The sequence below is a fragment of the Marmota monax genome, unplaced genomic scaffold (genome assembly GCF_021218885.2).
Source record: "Marmota monax isolate L192 unplaced genomic scaffold, Marmota_monax_Labrador192_F-V1.1 WCK01_AAM20220418_F8-fsc00041, whole genome shotgun sequence".
Lineage (NCBI taxonomy): Eukaryota > Metazoa > Chordata > Mammalia > Rodentia > Sciuridae > Marmota > Marmota monax.
In genome coordinates, this window is record NW_026695238.1 from 2,635,101 (window position 1) to 2,647,686 (window position 12,586).

The window sequence follows — 12,586 nt, forward strand, 5'->3', positions numbered from 1 at the left end:
CTAGGATCAGATGGGGGTGGGGTCAGAAGTACTCTGTCTCCAGGGTGTGCGATGCTCCAGTGCCCCAGCAGCAGGCACTGGGTGACCACTCCTTGTCCTGCACCTGGTGGCCCCAAGCAAGGCACAGCCTACCTCCTGCTGAGACCACCCACCCCCAGCCCAGACTATCTGCCTGGGGGGGCAGGGTGCTGGACCCCTCGCTGCGCACCTCACCACGGAGGCCTTTACCTCCAGTGGGGACCCTGAGGGTTCATCTAGCCCCTTCACACCTGTTCCCAAGGCTGAAAGCATCAGGCCCCATCCATGCAGAAGCGGGGACCAGGCTCATGCAGAGAGGAGGGACAGAGGACGGGGAGGAAAGAGAGGGTAAGGAGCAGGCCAGAGAGAAAAACAGGGAGAGCAGAGAGCGCCAGGAACAGCTGGAAAGAGGACAAGCACCCAGCAGAGGGGAGATGGGGACAGGAGGGAATGGGGCCGGGAGGAGAGAAGGCATCTGGCCAGGTCTGGAGAGAGAGAGAGACCAGGAGCTAACTGTGCGCCAAGGGAGCCGGGACAGGGGACCCACCAGAGAGGGAGGCAGATCGCAGCCGCAGCCGGTGGAGAGGAGGGGGCCGGAAGTGGCCACCCTGCCCCATGTCCTGCAGCTTGGCATTGTACGCTGCCCACCCCAACCCCAGGGGAGCCGGCAAGGGTGGGAGGCAGGAGGGCGGGGAGACACCAGGCCAGGAAAGCACAGGGGACAGGTGGACACAGGCCACGCAGAGCATGCAGGGACAGAAACAAGACGAAACAAAACACAAACAGAGAGAAAATCAGATTAGCTGGTGTTCTGCCTGGGATGGGGCCACACACTGGAGGGGGCAGGGAGGGAGTGCGGCAAGAAGAGAGGGTGGATCTGGGGTCTTGCTTCCCCAGAGGACGGGTGGCCTACTGCTGGCTAGCAGGATACCACGTCCCTCTCACTCCTAACCCCAGAGTGGAGCAAGAAGCTGCCTGCCTGGGACCAGGTGACCTCAGTCCTCTGACCCCACGCCCCACTCACTCCTCAGCCAGCTTTGCCCATCCCAGGACCTTCCCTTCTCTCATGGTCACCTGCCTCTTCCTGAACCCAGGGTGACCCTACCAGTCTGAGCACGGGTCACACTCCCTAGCCTGCCAGCATCCCTCAGCCCTCTGCTGTCAGCCACACCCGCCCGTGTGGGCCGTCCTCTCCCCTGGGGAGCCCCTGGCTCTTTCTGCTCCACCCAAATCTACTTGGTGCCACCAGAAAAGTCCCTAAAATGAACCTGCTTGCTGCAGTAGAAGGGCTGCTATTTCAGCCATGTCTCACCTTGCTGACCCCCATCCTTCTTCGCTCCACAGGGCCAAACGTTTTTTCAGGGAGTGGGGAGGGTACTGGGGATTGAACTCAGGGGCACTCAACCACTGAGCCACATCCCCAGCCCTATTCTGTGTTTTATTTAGAGACAGAGTCTCACTGAGTTGCTTAACACCTCGCCATTGCTGAGGCTGGCTTTGAACCCACAATCCTCCTGTCTCAGCCTCCTGAGCCCCTGGGATAACAGGCGTGGGCCACATGCCCAGCAGGGGCCAGCCTGGATCCCGGGGATCTCTTCCCACCGCAAAGCTCCCCCTTGCTAGCTTTACCTGGCCCGCATCTGCCGACATCTCCAAGCTCCAACCTGTGCCCCTGAAACTCCTGATTCTTACCACCTGACCATCTCCGATGCTTCATGAGCATCTCACACCCAAGGTGCCCCAGATCACACTCCGGTTCCCTCTGGCCAGCTCTTCTCAAATCTTACCCTTCTCAATACCAAGCAGCTCCAAGGTTAGAGTCGTCCTTGACTTTGCTTTTTCTCTCACATCCCACATCTAGTCTATCTGTACCTCTCGCTGGCTGTGCCTCCAAAACACATCTATGATCCAAGCCCAGCCTCACACCTCCACAGTTCCCATCCTGATCGAGAGCAGCAGCCTCCTAACGGGCCTCCCTCCTTCCATCCTGGCTATACTGATCCTTTTAGGACGTCAGATGACATCACTCTTTGGACCAAAGCCTTTTTAAGGCTTCTCACACCACGCAGAGCAAAACCAAAAGTTCTTAGGATCCCCTGCAAGACCAACCATATGCCAGGACCACTCCAGTACCTCTCTGATCTCCTGTTGGTCACTCTGCTCTAGCCACGCCAGGCACACTCTGCCTCAGGGCCTTTGAACTTGCTGCCCCATGAGGCACATTCCCTTGTTGCCCCATGGAGCGTCCCCTGACCATGCATATAAAGTGCAACCACCCCCTGCCCTCTCCCCATCACTGTCACTTCACTATTTGCTCTCTATGGCACTTGTCAGTCATCAGAAAAATTATGTGTCTACTTGTTCATTTACTCAGTGTTCAACTCTGCTGGAAGGACCAAGGCTTTACCTGTTGTTTGCTACCATTTTCTCAGAGCCTAGACTAGCGAGTAGCACGGGTTCAAGCTCCTGCTGAACGAGGGATGGAATGGGCCTTGAACTCAGCCCTGGATTCATACAGAAAAGGGAAAAAAAAGGGGGGGGGGTGCTTCTTAATCCAAGCTCTCCAAGTTTGACACCAAGTATTTCCCTATATCTTTATCCATTCTTTATAATTTCATGAAGAAGCATCGCAGCTCCTGGCCCAGACTGGACTCCCAGGCCTGTCCTCTCGCACCGCCTCAGAGACGTGATTCTATCAATCTCTCATTCTTCTCCTCTTTGTTCCTCTCCTTCCTCCCGTCCTCAGCCTCCTCTGCTCCGTCCTTCACCTGAGAGCATTCCCACGACTCCAAGCTCTCCAGAAAGCTCTGATGTCTTGCTGACCTCTTTGGCTGCCCTTCTCTCCCCTTTTATCATGAAACCACTCCAAAGAGTAGTTGGCACGCTGTCTTCACTCCATCCCCACTCCCTCCTGTCTGGCTTCTGTCACCAGCACTCCACTAAAACTATGCCTTTGAAAATCACCAGGCCCCCTAATTGGCAAATCCAGAGGCTTAGTCTCTTGCTCCTCCTCCTCCTCCTGGTGTCTCCAGTGAACACTGCTCACCTCCCCACCCCTCCTCCTTGAAACCCTTTACTCTCCTGGCCTTGCGATGACACATTGTCCTGGCTCCTGTCACCACCCTGAGCATCGTTCTCAGACCCCCTTCCTAGCCTCCCTTTCTTCTCATGGCCACTCTAACCTAAGTTCTTTTCCTTCCATGATCGTGACACAGAGATCTCATTCATGCCCAGAGCTCTAACCTCCACCCTTGTGAGGAAAATCCCAAAGTCTGCAGTCTTCCCACTCGGTCAAGATCCAACTCCATCAGCCATGTGTGGAGGCTCCGCTGACCCCTCAGACCCTGCAGCTTCGTTAACCACGCTAGCCAGCTCACAGGGTGAGGCAACCACGGTGCTTTTCAGCCATCCTCGATCCCCCCGACTGTCAATCAATCTGTGATTGACTGGCCCTACTCCCACTGTGGCCGTGACACCATCTCTTCTTTTGGATGCCCATGGTCGGCATCCTAATCTGGTCCCCATTACCAAGGTGATCTAATAAGCTCCCAGCCTCTCCCAGGTCAAAATCTCTCCCATTTGTATTCTTCCTGCCCGGTCTCACCAGACGCACCTTCCTGAACTCCAGCTGTGTGGCACATCCCCCTGCCTAACCACAGGAATGATTTCCGCTGTTGGTAAGTGGTAAACTTCAAGCTCCTTAGGCTGGTATTTAAGACCATCCCGAGACAGACCTCTGGCTGCCTTTCCTGAGTCTCCCTCTAACAGTCTATGAGGCTCTCCACATACTCACTTTCTTCAGACATTTCCTGTGCCTTCCTATCCTTGCCACCACCTTCCTATCTCTGTGTCCACTGAGTCCTCAATCACTTTCAAATCCTATCCATCTTGCAAGGTTGTTTAACACCATCCCCCACACAGCTGCCCCGGCCTTTCCAGCTGCTAGTGACCTCTTCTCTCCCACAGAGCTTTCTCCATACCTCTTTTATTATGAATGACCTCATCTTAAAGTTCTAGTTCTCCCCACCACCCCAGCACTAAACTTGAGACTCCTTAAAGATAAGATCCATATCTGATTTCCAGCATGCACTGAAATCTCTACCTCTCAGGCATCCAATATCAGTCCAATCACAGAATCAGGAACATAAGATACCTCCACTGTACTCCTCAACTCTCTTATTTCTTTTTCTTGTCTTATTGCACTGACGGGGAATCCAATACAATGTTAAATGATCGTAGTGATAATAGACATCCTTACTGTGTTCCCATGGCTATAACAGGAATGCTTCCAACATTTCACAAGGAAATGTGGCATGTGCTATAGATTGCTACTGCCTTCTCATTTTCAAGTTAGGAAAATTGTCCCTACATTCTCTAAGATTTAATCGGAAATCAGACATGAACAGTAGTTGGATCAAAGTGGAATGAACCAAACAGAGTGCCGAGTTATAAAAGACAGCTAAGGTGGGGAGGAAGACCTAGGGGATAAAAACCAAGAGAAACCAGATCAAGTTCATGGCCATGAAGAAGTTCTCCCTCAGATCTGAGCTTCCTAGTTACTCATGTGACCACTTAAGTTCCAACTTCCCGCAGCAGAATGTTGAAGGAGCAGGAAGAACTGATGCTGAAAGTCTATCCTCCCTGCCTCCCAGAAAGTCCTACACATTGATCTTACTTGAGTGCCCTTCAGTACCATGAAGGGCTACTAAGGAAATTCTGCACGCAGAGCCTGCTGACATAAGAAATTCTGTTCATGACAGGGTACAGACCAAAGAGGCGAATTCAGAGCCCTGGGTACCAGATCCAACTACCCTCTCTATCCATCTCACCCCTTCTCCTGAGTCATTTGTGGTTGGTAGACAAGATGGTAATGGGCCTATTAGGTAAAGGGACCCTCTGCCAACAATGCCCTCCACCAACCCCATGGCTTCATGAAAGCCAAAACCTGAGAGGCTACAGGATATGGAAGTTGGCAGCCAAGACTGCAGAGGCTGGTTGAGGGGAGACCCACTATCAGATGGACCTCCCACCAGGGCTTGAGCAGTATGGCTTCCTCTGGACCAAGCTCCAGGAGAGCTCTAAGGGAGGGTTCTGGGAGATAAAGAAATTCATTCTGTGTCCTCCCCAGAGAAGTCCCCTGGATCCTATTCATCATTAGACCAGAGCATCACTATTCTTCAGGCCACTTCAACACTGGGAGGGGAATGGCATTCCCAGGAAATTTGGGTGGCCCTGTTGTCCCTCTTGCCTCAACAAAACTTGGAGGAAATGGGTTGGTTTCGACAGACAAAGCAGTCAGGAAGGTGCCCTTAAGTCACGGCCCAGATGTGGGAGGAAGCAGAAGTCAAGCCCCAAATGGATCACCCACGGCGCATCTCACCCGCGGAGGGTCAGGGATGCTCAATCCTGGGTTTGGTGCTTGGTTAAAGCAACGAAGGCCTCCTGCCCCAGCTCTCCAGGGTTTCTGCTCTGCCCTGAAGTACAGCAGCACCCGGGGCACCCAGGGCCTGGCCCAACCCAAGAGCCAGCTGGCCTCTGTGAGCTGCTTCCCCATGATGCCCAGGAGGGTGCCTCCCTTCCTCCCTGCAGCTGGCACAGTGACTCAGCTTCCCATACATGTAGTGGAGGGCAGAGCCAGCTGCCCAGCCTGCCTTCCCCTCGAGCTTCACCCGCTGTCAGCTGAGGGCTGGGCACGAGGCCCACCCCACCCCAGTCTCGGGGCCACCCCTGTCCGGCTTTCGCCTCACAACAAAGTCAACTGTGAGGATTCCCCCCAGCCTGGCTGTCCCTGGGAACGGTCATAAGCTGTGGCAGGTGGGCTGTGTCCCTCCCGGTGAGGCCTAGACACTGGCTCTTTCTTGCCTTTTTCTCCCCAGTAGGTTCTCCTGGCTTCGCACTCTCTCTTCCCTCTGTAGGTGTCTTTCTGGATTTGCTCTGATAGGAAGAGGAGCTGGTCCTAGGCAAGGACTAACGGGAAGCTAACCGGGAAGGGGACCTCGGCCCCTCACAAAAACAAACCTGAAGGCCCTCACCAGGCTGAACACTCAGATAGAGCCCGAGGGCTTCATCATGGCCTCGGGAGGGTCTAAGAGGGAAACTGAGTCCACAGAGACCTCCCTCCGCCTTCTCCTACCCCAAGGACCTGAAGTCTGAGGACAAGAAGCACGGCAGGCAGGCTCATAGTCTCCTCTCCACCTAGAAAGTCTGGACTCCTGAGTCACCACCTCCAGGAAGCTCTCCCTGGTTGCCCGAGGTGGGATGTTATGCTTCCCTGAGCTCTGGGGCTCGGTCTCACTTCTGTCCTAGCACACACTGTACTCTTTTGGAATTACCTGGCTATGCCTGTCCCCTGACAAGACTGCAGACTCTTTGAGGTGTAGATACAGGAAGGGTGGCTGGGCCCCAGCTCCTGAGAGCCTCCCCAGGCCACAGCAGCAGTGCACCTCCCCCAGCAAGGCCAACGGAGACCCGAGGGAAGGGCAGAGGGAGGAAGGAGGGAATGTCCACGTCTGAGGGCCCCTGAGGCTCTTACCTGCTATTCGGTGGGCCACCAGCCCTTCCAGGTTCAGTGGCTCCTCCTCTGGGGTTCGGGAGGGCTCTGAGGCCACTTCCTTTGGTGGGAGCTGAGGCTGAGTGGTGAGGCCAGGGAGAGAGGCTGGGGGCTGCTGAGGCCCTGGGGGGCCATGGGCGGTTGGAAGGAAGGATGAGGAGGCTGGGCTCTTTGGACGGAAACCCTGGTTGGACGCAGCTGGACCCGACTGATAATCGTAAGGTGAGTAAGACCTGCCAGGAGGGGCCAGCTCGGGGGTTCCCAGGGAGTGCCCACCGGGGATGGAGCCAGATCTGGACTGGGTCAGTGGATGAGACTGGCGGGAAGAGCCCGAGAGGGGTTGGGAGGAGAGTGGGGGAGCCCCTGGCCAGGCACCAGGGACACTCTGGGACTTGTGCAGGGGGGCGGCGGCCGAGACTGGCTCAAGGTCCAGCATGAGCATGTTGAGCGCTTCGATGGACTGCTCAATCTCCTGGTGAGAGGCCGCCCTGGGGAATTCTGGGAGAGCAGAGGCTGGGGGCTCTGCCAGCGGCTGGGGGCTGGGCCTGCCGGTCGCAAGGCTCTCCAACTGGGCTCTTTCCTGCTGGCGAGGAGGTTGGCGAGGCTGCGGCGGCGGCTGCTGCTGCCATGAATTCAGCCCCCTCTGCACGGCCTCCCGGCTGCTGCCCCCACGGGCTGGAGCTGGGGGCAGCTGGGGCTCGGCATCGGGGAAGGACTGAGAGCGGAACATGCCGCTGGGGTCATGGCCGTAGTGGGAGGTGGTCACTGCCTGGGGCCAGACCGGGTGGGGCCCCTCCCGCTGGTAGCCAGCTAAGCCCTCCTGTGCCGAGTAGGAGGGTCGCATGGGGGCCACGTGGCCAGCATGGGCAGGCACTGCCCGGCTGGCGTTCTCATAGGGGTAGCCCCCGCCATTGACCAGAGGTTCCGCAGGGTGGGCCTTGTCCAGGCCGTTGGTTAGTGGGGGCAGGGCTTCTGGGTAGCCCCCCTCGCTGGTGTTGGTGATCCCGTCCAGAGAGGACAGCGTGCCCATGCTGCCCACGCTGTGCCCATCCTGGTTGGGCAGCTCATCATCCAGGATGTCTGTCTCCCGCTCAGAGGCCAAGGCCCCGCCGTTGACATGGACCTGGGCTGGGACAACGTGACGGCCCGAGGGAGACACAGCTGGGCCGGCGGCCAGGCGGGACCTGAGGTGCTGTGCGCGGTACATGGCGCCCTGCTTCTCTCGCTCTAGGCCAAAGCCGCTGAGCAGGCGATCCAGCTCCCTCTTCTCTTCGGGACTCAGGGCAGCGGGGGCACCGGAGGCCCCGGGGACAGGCTCATCGGTCTTGTCGGTCTTGGTGGAGGCTGTGGAGTTGCCCGAGTCACTGCTCACGGAAAGCGTGTGCTCCACGTGGTTGGGGGTGGCCGACAGGACAGGACGCGCGGCGTTGACGGCCCCGGTGCTGCCGTTCAGGGAGTCCTTCTTCTTCACCTTGGCGTACAGACTCCCGTCCAGTGGCCCCTGGGTATGTCCCACCACCTCTGCAAAGACAGAGCAAGGAGACGGCAGATGTCACCGGCAGGCAGCTGTTCCCACAAGGAAAAGAGTTAGAGCCCCATCTGGATCCCGGAGTCTCCTCTTGCCACTCTGAGGAGGCACAAAGGAAAGGGACAAAGGTCCCTACCACACAGGGCCAGGCAGCAGAGCCTAGGACTGGGCAAGGAGTCCTGAGGGCAAACGCCCACCCAGGCCCATCTCTGGCTTTTCACCAGCTTCCTGGACACAGAGGCTTGAGTTACTCTCTGGGCCTCAGTGTCCTCGTCTGTACAATAGGACAATAATAGAATCAGGCTGGACCCTATGAACTGCCACTATTCATTGAACACAGCAGGCTACATGTTGAAACGAGCCGACACAAGTCGAGCTGAGCCGTGTCGGGTCCGTGGCCAGAGAGCTGTGTCCATCCTGAGGACCATCCATTCCTGAACGGTGACGTGCACAGCACAACCATCCCCGGCCACTAGCACATCTTGGGGAGTTCCTTGAATTCCTGCTCTGGGTTAGGGGCTGACGCCAGGAGAGGTGGGCTGCACCTTGAGTGCACCGGAGGGGTCAGCCCACCTCTGAGGACAGCCTTGGCCCCGGGGAAGTGGGGGAAGAACCTGCGAGGGCAGTAAGGGCGCAACACGGGGAGCATGCCCACGGCGGGCGGGGCTGGGGAGGGGAGGCTGAAAGCAGCGCTGGGACTTTCTAAGACAAACTCGCCCTCCGGCCTCCGCTGCCAAGTTTGGCTCAATACAAAGAATTTTCTAGAGCCTTTCAGACATACAACGCCATTCATTCTCCCCAGTGCCACATTTTCTGAAGTCTCTCCCATTTCCTTCCCCAGCGCTGTCCCCTGCACATGGACCCTGCCCACCACGACAAGCTCGCCCACACCATTCAGCCTGCAGGAAAAGGGGCACCAGCCAAGGGCAGGGTGGCAGCAGGCCCACCCACCAGAGGGCCAGCCAGGACCCCTGAGGAGCTAAGCCAAGAGGCAGCTGACGCAGCCAGCAGTCCTGTGCCAGAGGGGACCGGCACTCCCTCCGCAGAGGGCGCCACGTGGGGTGCTTGGGCAGGGGCTCAGGGACCAGGGTGGCAGGGGAGACACCTCAGGGATGGATGGAGAACCCAAAGCAGAGGTCTTCGCTGGGGAGAGCTCTCCTTTTGTTTGCAGGCAGCTCTAGGGACCCCCAGAAGCAACACTTTCTCTAAAAGGAAAAAGTGAGCTGTGGGTGGCTCCGGGCCAGGGGGCTGACTCAGGAGCAAGAACCTCCCCCACCCAGAGGAGCTCAGTGATTTCACACCCTGTACAGTCAGCAGCCCCTGCTCCAGACCCGAGGTACACACCCCACGCCCTCACGCAGAGCCCCGCCTTCCGCTGCAATCCAGCCCCCCCCCCAGGTAAAACACCCCCTCCCAAGACTGCACCCACCCCAGCCCACACCCAGCAGCCACACACTGAACCCAACTCAAGACCCTGAGGCGCACACCAACCAGAAGTCACCAAATCAAAAACACAGGGGCCTGTGCCGGCGAGGTGACCCCCACACCAAGAACCACAGCCAGCACAGCGTGGTGAACAGCAGCTGCCACAGCGTGTGCTCCCCAAGTGCTAACCCTGGTGCTCGGCACTGCACACACCACGGTCTCTAGCCCTGGGGGCAGGCGGTACGCAGCTGATCCAAAACGACAGATCTGTAGACACAGCACCTGGGGCGAGGGGGGGGCTGCGCCTGACAATCAGAGCTAATTTACTTAAAAGACCATGAAATTTGTGTTAGGCTACATCCACCCCCCCCCATACACACACACACACACACACACACACACAGTAGAATAAACACATAAAAGGCAGGAATACCCCAAAATAAATATTTAAATTTAAAGCCACAAACATTTCAGAAAATACAAACGTTCTTGCCTTGCCCAAGGATCAGCCCTCGGGCCAGAAGTGACAGTCTCTAAAAATAAACCCTTGTACAGAAGCCCACGGCCAAAAACAAGTGATTAGACAACCACAGAACAGGAACATGCTGATCGACACACACACACCACAGCAGCCCAGTGACATCATCAAGAGCCCGCACAGAGATTGCAAGCCAGGAGGCACCCACGGACCCCACACCCACTGGGGGCTAGATGCGCTGCGGTCCCTGTGCGCAGCAGAACCAGCTCTGCCCTCAGTTTTCCCTGAGGCTTTGGGACCTCAGCCAGCAGCCAGCCCCGAGTGATAAGGGGCCACAGTGTTACTGTGGTGGCCCTGGGTCACAGGGCTGGGGCAAGGTCTAAACTGGTGGGAGGCAGCGGGGAGACTGCCTGATGATCCCCACCACCTGATGCCCTGGCCCTTCCGTACCCCTCCTGGGCATGCCTCATTTTCATCCATTACGAAAATGCCAGCGTTAACCCTGTTCCGCCCCGTGATTGACCCACACGGGCTACTGTTGTAGCGAAATCAGAAACAATGACTGCTAAATCACTAAGGTGCAGTAAGAAAATCGAAGAGGTATAAATTGTTTAATTAAATCCTGTTTGTTAAATGCAAATGAATGTGTTTCTTGCTGTCCTCAAAGAAGGGCCCAGTCGCTGCTGACGGCCCTGTGCTGGCCACAAGGGCCATGTGCTCCAGGCCAGTCTGCCTAGAACTGAGTGCCCTCCTCTTTGTAATCAAGGGCAGGATCAAGGACACGAGGGCTGCCCAGCCCCGGAGGGCTTTGCAGCATCCAGCATGTGGGCACGACCTGTGGAGCAGCTCCCCTCCCCCTGTCGCGGAGATGGAGGTAAGTGCCCCCCACACACACACACACAAACTCGTCCCTCCCTCTCCCTGTCCACCACGACCACATTAAGAGCTATTTACCGGACCACAAGAAGCCGGAACTCAAGGCTGGTTTCAATCTATCACGGCAGGAAGGGCAAAAGAGAGAGGCAGACAGACAAGGACAAGGATAAAATCAAGGGGGGAGGAGGGAGAGAGGACCTGCAGGGGCTGGGGAGATGGCTTGAGGGGCCCCCAGAGCTGTCAGGTCCAAGACCCAGCAGCCTCCACAGGACGGACCTGGCCAGGCCAAGTCACCTAAGGTGAGAAGCCCTTGGTCTCTCAGAGGGAGCGGGGATGGCATGGACCCGGGGGCGGGGCTCTGGCTGCCTGGGGTCAGGGTACTGGCACAGGTGGCCATGGAACCAAATCGAGCAGAAACATAGGCCCAGGCACCCCAGAGTGCAGTGCTCCCAGGCCCCAGCCCCAGCCCGCCCTGACATCTGTCTCAGGGGCCTTCTCCTCACCATTTCTCTGGGGACCCTGAAAAGCCCACAGTCTCTTCGAGGCCCTCTCGCTTTGTCTGACCATCTCCCTGATCTTCTCAGCAGCAGCTGGAAGCCGGGACCCCACCCCCGACGCTATTTGATGACATTCACCAAGGGGCCCTTATTCCACCTCGGCCCTCATCCAGATGTGCGAGTCATGCTTTTGGAAGGATCTGAGGAAAATCCCCAGCTGACTTGGATGCGGACCTACTCCCTGAGGCTCCCGCCCAGTGGGGCTCTGTGCGGAGGTGTGTGTGGTGCTGGACGGACTATGCTGGCCAGGACGCAGGGACGTCCACACGCACCCGCCTCATATACCTTAAAAAGGACCAAAAAAAAAATGGGGGGGGGTGCTAAGGCTATTTGGTTTCAGAGTGGCTATTTTCTAATTTGGATGTTCTTAAGAATCTCCTCCAGGGATTGTAAAAAATGTGGATTCGGGGTCATTGGAGGCCAGGGTGGGGCCACAAGTCAGCATTTTAAAGAGGCCTCCTGGGGTTCAGGCACACGGGTGGACAGTACCTTGGGAAACCCAGACACAGGTGAGCGGCACTCCAGACACTGAGTGAAGCCCCTCCCACTTCCTAGCAGGAAGGGTTTCCTGTAGGTACATGTCCCAACAGATGGCCCAACTGGGAAGCCTAAAAGGTGGCCATCAAGTTGACTGAGAGAAAGGGACCCCTTCCATGACGAGGACTCCACGAGAAGAGACCCCTCCCTGACCCTCCAGCAGGCCTGCTTTGAATAGCAGATGATTTATCGAGGTTTCAGGATGGGGCCCTTGTTGGTAAAAAGCCCTTTGGGTCCATATTCAGCAAATAACAATTCATTAAAAGTCATTACCCAGAGCAGCAGTGACCAACCACCATGGAAGAAAATCAATGCGTTGCCAAGAGGAAGAGGCTCTGTGCCCTCCCTGGGCACAGGCAAGTGGGGGCAGGCTGGGTCCTCAGTAGGAGGGAATCTGAGCCCCTCAAAAATAGGTGTAGGGAATCAAAGGCCACATGGATCCGGGAGATGGGTGAACTTTGTCCAGAAGTGGGGTTTGGCTGAGAGGCAGGCAGGATAGCAAGTTCTGGACACGTGACCCCTTTAGCCTCAGACTACCCCGGCCATGGGGGAGGCAGGGACAAGGGAGCCATAGGATGGGGCTGGGTCCCAGGGAGGACAGAAGGGCTGTGGTTCTG

General features: G+C 57.1%; 1 protein-coding gene across 14 annotated transcripts in view; it reads right to left on the bottom strand.

Moving 5' to 3' along the window:
- The window catches only part of Tns1 (tensin 1), a 214,310-nt gene that overhangs the window by 44,624 nt on the left and 157,100 nt on the right, over positions 1–12,586 (bottom strand). For all 14 annotated transcript variants that reach the window (XM_046439598.1, XM_046439599.1, XM_046439596.1 and 11 more), the window contains one exon: positions 6,551–8,089. In XM_046439598.1, the coding sequence (XP_046295554.1) occupies positions 6,551–8,089 (1,539 nt within the window). The remainder of the gene's footprint in view (positions 1–6,550; positions 8,090–12,586) is intronic.